The sequence below is a fragment of the Rutidosis leptorrhynchoides genome, chromosome 2 (genome assembly GCF_046630445.1).
Source record: "Rutidosis leptorrhynchoides isolate AG116_Rl617_1_P2 chromosome 2, CSIRO_AGI_Rlap_v1, whole genome shotgun sequence".
In the NCBI taxonomy this organism is placed as follows: Eukaryota; Viridiplantae; Streptophyta; class Magnoliopsida; order Asterales; family Asteraceae; genus Rutidosis; species Rutidosis leptorrhynchoides.
The window spans coordinates 538,266,612-538,276,308 of NC_092334.1; the positions used below are offsets into that span (position 1 = coordinate 538,266,612).

The 9,697-nt window shown below is 33.4% G+C and overlaps 1 protein-coding gene across 1 annotated transcript; it reads right to left on the reverse strand.

Moving 5' to 3' along the window:
• Positions 1-548: 548 nt before the first annotated feature.
• On the reverse strand, positions 549-3,550 carry LOC139893001 (protein BOBBER 1-like). Its single transcript, XM_071876130.1, has 6 exons — positions 3,148-3,550; positions 1,794-1,966; positions 1,652-1,700; positions 1,396-1,562; positions 1,110-1,193; positions 549-730 (listed from the first exon to the last, which is right to left on the reverse strand). The coding sequence occupies exons 1-6, from the start codon at positions 3,548-3,550 to the stop codon at positions 680-682; spliced, it is 927 nt and encodes a 308-aa protein (XP_071732231.1). The 3' UTR covers positions 549-679.
• Between the last annotated feature and the right edge of the window lie 6,147 nt (positions 3,551-9,697).

The window sequence follows — 9,697 nt, forward strand, 5'->3', positions numbered from 1 at the left end:
ATAAGTAGTGTATGGAGGGGGTGAGATGTAGGCAATCATTCCCCTATACGAGAATAAAGACAAGTCATTTTTTCACCCAGAATGAAAACACTCTCAAAATAGAGAGAGTCATCTCTCTCTCTATTCAACGAATAGAGAGATTGCTTCCGAGTGGACCTCCGGCTAATCAGTAGGAAATTTTTTTCAAAAAATAAAATAAAATTGAGACGCCATATAAATGGTAAAATCAAATTTTCATGGGTTTTAAATGCTGCCTGAAATTTAATTTAGGCTCCAAGAGTCGGTCAAGTCACCAATAAATCGACGCTAGTTGTCGACTCAATTACAGGCATTGCAACTAGTTTCCTCCAAAGACTCGCCCCAATTCGATGAGCTTAAATCATAATTCGCATCTTAAATTTAAAAAGAGGCCCAAACAATATGGGTGATATTAGAAAATATGATCATACGGAGCCTAATAAATTTATGCCAAAAAAAAAAAAAAACTGCTATTATAACAACAGTTTTTTTCGGGTTTTAAAATGAATTACCAACAAAGCTGCAGAGTATATTAACAACCCAAAGATACAATACCAAAACATGTCACACAAAGATTCATGGAGAAGACAAAAAAACCAAAAGTTACTAGTCTCAATAATAAACTTTAGGAGCCTAGTGTGGTTGCACCGATTACGCACCCTCAAGTTGTTTCACAGTTTATCTTAGCATTTGAAAAGTCCATCTCCGGGTGCTGCACAAAATTTAAATTCAGTATCAGTAACAATAGTAAGTCCCATTAGATATCTGGTTTATCACTAACAGATAAAAATTTTCTTGAACCAACAATTTGTCTTTATAGACCAAATGTTTGAAAGTCTACTAAATTGTAGCTTTAGTGCTTACAAGTTACAACCACCTACATAGTGTAGTAGTTTTCTAAAATGTTTAGTACTGTTACAATAACTTGGCTATCATATAAATATTAAACGCATTTCACACCATTTTAAACCAGACAGCCCATTTTACCCCATGTTAAGAGGAATCAATTATGACCTGAACCAGTTTTGACCCGTTACCCAGCTACCCATTTTGTCTGTCCTAGTAATTGTACGTTTGTAAGAGCAATTTACCTCAGCCATGAATTTTTTCAGAATGTCTTGTTTCTGCATCTCATCACTGGTCGGTTTGCCCATCTGCTTCTGCCGTTGATCAAACTAAATATAGACAAAAATTAACAAACGTTAGAAAAACATATGCTTCTCCACCAAATTAAACAGACAGACAACAACCAATTGTAAATGTATGAAATCTTTATAAACGTTAGAAAATCATATGCTTCTCCAACGAAATAACAAGAAAGATAACAACCAATCGTAAATTACAAAATCTTTATATGTGATGGAACTGTTTTCATACCATCATCTTTTCAACTGTAGATCTTGTTTCAGGATCCAGGTCACCTAATTTACTGCTCTCGGGTTCCACTTTCTGAGTGTCGATTTCAGGTTCGCCCTTGACCAAAAATTTCCACCACTCCATCTGATCTTGTTTGGTCAAAAGGATCGCAATAGCTTTCTTATCCTCTGAGAAAATACAATAAAAGGTTTGGTCATGTAAAAAAAATCAACACAACAAACTACAAATACAAAAAATAGAAACGAATAAAAAGTACCTAAGCTCCAAAAAGAATCATCAACCTTGACAGACTTGTACAAGTCTCCCTGTACATAAATAAAGCGTTTAGCATCTCATTGTATGATCAACTTGTTTATTAAAACAAGAATCATCTGATTTAATGTTATTAAAACACTTACTTCGAGAATAGGAGGCTGACCCTTAAGTCCAACTTTAAGATGGTTCTTCTTAATGTCGCATACAATAGCTCTTGAAGGGGTTCCAGGAGGAACAGGAATGGTTACGTTGACCTCTTGTAAAGACTGGATCCAAGAATAGTTATCCATGTCCTGCCCATTTCCTTTATTTGGAGCTGCATACATTCAAAAAAGATGAGAACGATACTTATAACAAAAAAAGAAACAAAAAATATATTAAACTTATCTGTTTTCAGTGTTCAATTCAGGTAATCAATACAAAAATATACAATGCACCAGAGATATAAGACAGAATATATATGTGCAAAAGGGAAATTTAGATAATTTGGAAAACAATCATGTGTAAACTTTCTTGGTGAACATATATTTATGTTTGCTAACTTGGAAAACAGAATGTTAAAAATTATTGGCATCCATAATAAAGGTTATGCGCAAGAATCGGGCCAAAATACACAGTGAAATCAACAAGTGAGATCACAAGATCAGAGATCAAGTATCCCAACCTTACACTACCACAAATATTGGCATAATATAATTACACTATCTAGCATAGAGTACTGAATTTAAAAATTTGAAAGGAGCGATGATAACCAATCACATAATACTGGATTTTATATTCACCAATCAGATGATCTTAAGCTACAATGGTTCCTCTCAAAGTAACAGCATTAGCTAGTAAAACACCAACTCATACAGTCATGCCCAACAAAACTGGAAATAAAGTGTCTTGTGAAGTAGGGTCATAATCTGTGCAGTACTACAGAAACAGATATCAAGTATCAATCGATCTACAAAGTTTAATATCAAGTTCATCAGTTTTCCATATTGCAACATATAATTTATTAAAACTTATATCACTGTGCACCAATCTCACCCCATCTCTTCTAATGTAACCTACACATAAACCATCTACCCTAGACCACATATGTACATATTCATCACTAATCACTATACATAATCTTTAATTGCAAGTACCAGTCCTTGATGTTTGGCATAGTGAAAATATACAAAAACTAAAGTAACAGCATGCTTCAAAAACACCCCAAAAATTGTCTATATTAAACAATATATCAATATATTTGCCAAAAATATATGCTTTCCCTATTAAACATAAAGAAGGTGGCTAAAATCAACTAGCAAGTAAGTATTCATCAATCTTTTCATCATGCATGGTTTGTCCAATGCCAATCACAGTCCACATCAATACAAAACGTTAACTGCAATTCAACTGATTTATATGCCAAATTCTTTTTAAAGAACATCAAACCAAAGCAATATCAACATGTAAAGTAAAACATAAAAATTTATTTATTAATTAATATAATAAGTTACATACCACTCAAGCCCTTCTTATCATCACTATTAGTCTCCTCTACCTTCTGATCCTTCGGCTCCTTAACAGAAACTCCGGTCTGCGACGGTCCAGCCAGTGAAGATACCTCCTGAGCACGCTTATTATCAACCTTTACACTTGCGACGGTGCTGCCGTTAGTGGCGGTGGAAGCGGTGGTGGCGGATTTCTCTTTACGCTTCCGCTCATCAGAATCGACCTTTTCCTTCACCGAACGAACCAAACCATTAACATCTTTAATCACCGAATCCTTTTTGAACAAATCGGTTTCGCGAGCAACGAAATCGAAAGCCGTTTGAAGAAATTGAATCGGATTAGATGTATCAAGGACAGCGTTGAATGGTTTCTTTACAGACTCTGCTTCTTCGTAATCGGAAAGAATGGCCATTGGATGAAACGAATTGGTACTAGGGTTAGGGTTTTGGGTGTAAAGAGTTTTGGGGAGTTCTTTTTGAATAAGTAAAACAGGAATATGCGTTGGAAGTATATATAGAAGTCTCCGAAAATCCTGTATTTATTTATTAAATATTCTTTTATTTAAATTTAAATTTAAATTTTAGAATTTAGGAAAGTAAAAGATGGATCTATTTGCGAATTTTAACTCCAAAATCGTTATCTTTTACGAATCGGATTGTAAATACGCCTGGTTTAAAATTTATTAATTATGGCTCAGTAGGCTTATAACTACCTTTAGTGGTTTGATTCTTGATGTTATAATTCAGTAGGCTTATAATTACCTTTAGTGATTTGATTCTTGATTAAGAATACTAATAATGAAGTGTAAGAACAAAGATGATAATGAAGAGAAAGAAAGAAACACTTTGTAAGTGTGAGAAATGGTGCAAGTTTAATGCTTGCATTCATGGCTATTTATAGTAAAAATATCACAAGTTTAGGTAATACAATAATATTACTTTTGTGTATCAATAATTGACTATCCATTTATATATATATATATATATATATATATATATATATATATATATATATATATATATATATATATATATATATATTATAACACTCCTCCTTAGATAGCAATTTTGTTTATTGAAGATCAACTGTAAGTTACTGCCTCGTTAAAAACCTTGCTAAAGAAAATCCAGTGGGAAAAACTTTAGCTAAGGGAAAAAGAGTGCAGCATGGAGTTGACTCCCCCTCAAGTAGACATCGCTTCGGTTGTTACATCTTTTGAACATGTCTCATGCCAATGTTATGAACGTGTGTTCTGAAAATAGCAGTTGGAAGTGCTTTCGTGAAAAGATCAGCAGAGTTTTTGCTGGATTGAACATATCTCATTTCAATCTCGTTGTCCTTAATGAGATTTTGAGTGTATGAGAAGAATCTAGGAGGTATGTGTTTGGTTCGGTCACTTTTGATATACCCTTCTTTCATCTGTGCTATGCAAGCTGCATTATCTTCATAGATAATTGTTAGACTTTTATCGCGTTCTAGTCCACAAGAATCAGTAATGATTTGTGTCTTTGATCTCAACCAAAAACATTCCCGAGTAGCTTCATGTAATGCAATCACTTCGGCATGATTTGATGATGTAGCAACAAGTGTTTGTTTTTGAGAACGCCATGATATTGCAGTACCTCCATTTAGGAATACATATCCAGTTTGAGATTTAGCTTTATGTGGATCAGATAAATAACCTGCATCAGCATAACCAACCAAATCTTGTTTTGATTCGTTAGAATAAAATAATCCTAAATCAGTAGTTCCTCGAAGGTATCGAAATATGTGTTTGATCCCATTCCAGTGTCTTTTGGTAGGAGCAGAGCTGAACCTTGCCAACAAATTAACTGCAAAAGAAATGTCAGGTCTTGTACAATTTGTAAGATACATAAGAGCTCCAATTGCACTAAGATATGGTAATTCTGGTCCAAGAATATCTTCATGATCTTCACATGGACGAAATGGATCAGTTTCAACATTTAGTGATCTAACAACCATATGAGTACTTAATGGTTTTGCCTTGTCCATATTGAAACGTTTCAAAATCTTTTCAGTATATGTTGTTTGATGTACAAGTAAACCATTAGGCATATGCTCAATTTGTAAACCAAGGCAATACTTGGTTTTTCCGAGATCTTTCATTTCAAATTCTTTCTTTAGAAGTTGAATGGCTTCATAGATCTCTTTATTTGTACCTATGATGTTAAGATCATCAACATAAACAGCTATGATCACATATCCGGATGTTGTTTTCTTAATGAAAACACAAGGGCAAGTAAGGTTATTTGTATACCTTTTGCTTATTAAGTAATCACTTAATCGGTTATACCACATACGTCCCGATTGTTTTAACCCATATAAAGATCTTTGTAATTTAATCGAATACATTTCTTTGGGTTTTGCATTTGATGCTTCTGGTACCTTAAATCCTTCAGGTATCTTCATATATATATCACTATCAAGTGATCCATATAGGTAAGCAGTCACAACATCCATGAGATGCATTTCTAAATTTTTAGAAACTGCCAGGCTGATTAAGTACCTAAAAGTAATTGCATCCATAACAGGGGAATAAGTTTCTTCATAATCAATTCCCGGTCTTTGAGAAAAACCTTGAGCTACAAGTCTAGCTTTATACCTTGTAACTTCATTTTTCTCATTTCTTTTTCGGACAAAAATCCATCTGTATCCTACATGTTTCACATCTTTAGGAGTGAGAATGATGGATCCGGAAACTTTTCTTTTATTGAGTGATTCTAATTCAGCTCGTATTGTTTCTTTCCATTGAGCTCAATCATGTCTATTTTGACATTCAACCATAGATGTTGGTTCTGGATCATCATCATTATTCATGATGTCATATGCAACATTAAATGAAAATTTCTCATCAAGATTTTTCATTTCATTTCGGTTCCATAATATTTTTGAATATGCATAATTGATTGCAATTTCTGTATTGACATCATCAATCTCCTCTGCAGTAGGAGTACTGATTTGTGGTTCTTCTTGAACACTTTCTTTTACTTCATTATCAGCTGATTTTCTTTTTCGAGGATTTTTATCCTTTGAACCAATTGGTCTTCCACGTTTCTGACATGACAAAGATTCATGAGTGACGTTATTGCCAGCTTTTGGAATTTCAATTCGAGCTGGAGTATTTACTGCTGGTATATATGATTTTGTCACCGTTTTTGTATCTGTAAATGCATCAGGCAATTGATTTGCAAGTTCTTGTATATGCATTATCTTTTGAACTTCTGTCTCGCATTCTTTTGTGCGAGGATCAAGATACTTTAATTGAGGTTCACACCATGAAACATCATTTTCTTTATTTTTCATTTCTCCCCCTAATCTAGGGAACAATGTTTCATTGAAATGACAATCAGCAAAACGTGCTGTAAAAACGTCACCTGTCATAGGTTCAATATACCTTAATATTGAAGATGTTTCATATCCAACATATATTCCCAACCTCCTTTGAGGACCCATTTTTGTACGTTGTGGTGTAGCAATTGGAACATACACTGCACAACCAAATGTTCTAAGATGGGAAATATTTGGCTCTTGACCAAAAGCAAGTTGTAGGGGGGAATATTTATGACTTGCACTTGGTCTGATGCGAATCAATGCAGCAGCATGTAAAATTGCATGACCCCATATAGATACATGGAGTTTTGTTCTCATTATCAATGGTCTAGCGATTAACTGTAAACGTTTAATCAATGACTCGGCTAAACCATTTTGTGTATGCACATGAGCAACAGAATGTTCAACAACAATTCCTATAGACATGCAATAGTAATTAAATGCTTGAGATGTAAATTCACCAGCATTATCAAGTCTCACCCTTTTAATGGTGTAATTAGGAAAATGAGCTCTCAATTTAATAATTTGGGCAAGAAATTTTGCAAATGTCACATTACGGCTTGATAACAGACAAACATGAGACCATCTGCTAGATGCGTCTATTAGAACCATGAAGTATCTAAATGGTCCACATGGTGGATGAATTGGTCCACATATATCACCTTGAATTCTTTCAAGAAACATTGGTGATTCTTTCTCAACCTTAAGTGGTGAGGGTCTAGTTATCAATTTTCCAAGAGAGCAAGATGTACATGGAACCATTGTATCATGATGGATTTTTCTATCCTTTAGTAGATGTCCATGAGTACATTCAATAATCCTTTTCATCATTGTTGATCCTGGATGGCCTAATCTATTATGCCATAAACTGAATACACCAGGATCAATATATTTTTCGTTAACTACCATATGTATTTCTGGTACATTTATATGTGTATAATGTAATCCAGAACTAAGTCTTGGCAGTTTTTCAACCACATGACTCTTGTCAGTGATACTTAAATATTTCTCATTTTCTGTTGTCACTGACTGATAATCATACCCGTTAAGGTATATGTCGGAGAAACTCAATAAATTTCTGCTTGACTTGGGAGAAAATAAGGCATCATTTATTAAAAATTTTGTACCATTTGGTAGTATGAAATTTGCCTTTCCTATCCCTTTTATCAAGTTAGCAGGTCCTTATATTGTATGTATAGTTCCTTCCGTTGGTTTTAGATCAATAAAATATTTTTCGGATTTAAGTATAGTGTGTGTAGTTCCACTGTCTGCTATACAGAGATCTCCACCACTTGATTGATGTTGTATTCCAGCAAAATTCATATTGAACTTCATATATAAGAAATAAATAGTGAGTACATTAATATTACACAATATTTTACATGCAAATAGATAGTACTGAAACATTTAGCAAACATAATGACAAAGACAGACGATATTAAATCGTTTATTTTTTGAAAAACACACAACTTAAACATTCAAGAAATCTTCATATAAATCAGATGGTTTCTCAGTGACTGTTGGATCGACGTTATCCACAAAGTTTACTTCCTTTTCTTTATCTTTCAGCGAATCCTGATACATCTTAACAAGATGTTTAGATGTTCGGCAAGTATTAGCCCAGTGGCCCATTCTACCACATCTGTAGCAAGATTCTTCAGAATTTTTAGAAGAATTTTCTTCAACATCTTATTTAGTGGGCTTGTTTTGTGGTTGATATTTATATTTTCGTGGATTATTATTTCTTTGACCACCACGACCACGTCCTCGCCCATTACCATTACCATAAGGATGGTTTCTACCATAGTTATGGCTTTTGGCATGATGATGGTGATGGTTATTATAACCACGACCTTGCCCGCGTCCTTGTCCCTGTTTATAATTATTTGCAGTATTTGCTTCAGGGATTGCAAATGTACCAGTAGGACGGGATTGTTGATTTTTCATTAATAGCTCATCATTTTGCTCTGCAACTAAGAGATATGAATTAAGTTCAGGATATGTTTTGAACTTTAGCATTCTCAAATTTCTTTGCACTGTGATGTTTGCAGCATTCATTGTGGAGAAAGTTTTCTCCATCATGTCTGCATCACTTATTTCATGTCCACAGAATTTAAGTTGTGAACATGTATTATACAGAGCTGAGCTATATTCATTTACTTTCTTAAAGTCTTGGAACCTTAATGTTCTCCATTGTTCCATAGCAGCTGGAAGTAAAATTTCTCTTTGATTATTGAATCTGCTTTTGAGACCTTTCCATAAAACATGAGGATCTTCTACAGTCACATAATTATTTTGTAAGCATTCATCAATATGTTGATGAATAAAGCAACATGCCGTTGCTTGTTCTTTTTCAGAACAAGTGTTGTTTTCATTTATGGCTTCAAGAATGCCCATTAATTTAAGATGCATTTTTACTTTTATAACCCATGGCATGTAGTTGTTTCCAGTTGATTCTAAAGGAGTAAATTTAAGCTTTTCCAGATTCAACATTTTCTATTAAAACAAACAACATGATAAATTATAGTCACTTTATATTCATGAGTATATAAACATTAAACATAAATTTAATATAACATAAATGATAAGTAGGTGACAGTGTCGACCATATGTAAGCAATCATTAATAAATGTTATATAACATAAATATAAATACTAGTAAACATAAATGATAATTAGGCGACAGTGTCGGCCATATAAATGTTAGATAATAGAAATATAAATGTTAGTAACATAAATGATAATTAGGCGACAGTGTCGGCCATATAAATGTTAGATAATTGAAATATAAATGTTAGTAACATAAATGATAATTAGACGACAGTGTCGACCATATATTATTTAGGTAGTATAACCGATCATATATCATTTAGGTGGCAGAGCCAACCATAATTAGTATTAAGATTATCGTGCTGATAACGTGTTATAATTCAGTAGGCTTATAACTACCTTTAGTGGTTTGATTCTTGATGTTATAATTCAGTAGGCTTATAACTACCTTTAGTGATTTGATTCTTGATTAAGAATACTAATAATGAAGTGTAAGAACAAAGATGATAATGGAGAGAAAAAAAGAAACACTTTGTAAATGTGAGAAATGGTGCAAGTTTAATGCTTGCATTCATGGCTATTTATAGCAAAAATATCACAAGTTTAGGTAATACAATAATATTACTTTTGTGTATCAATAATTGACTATCCATTTATAT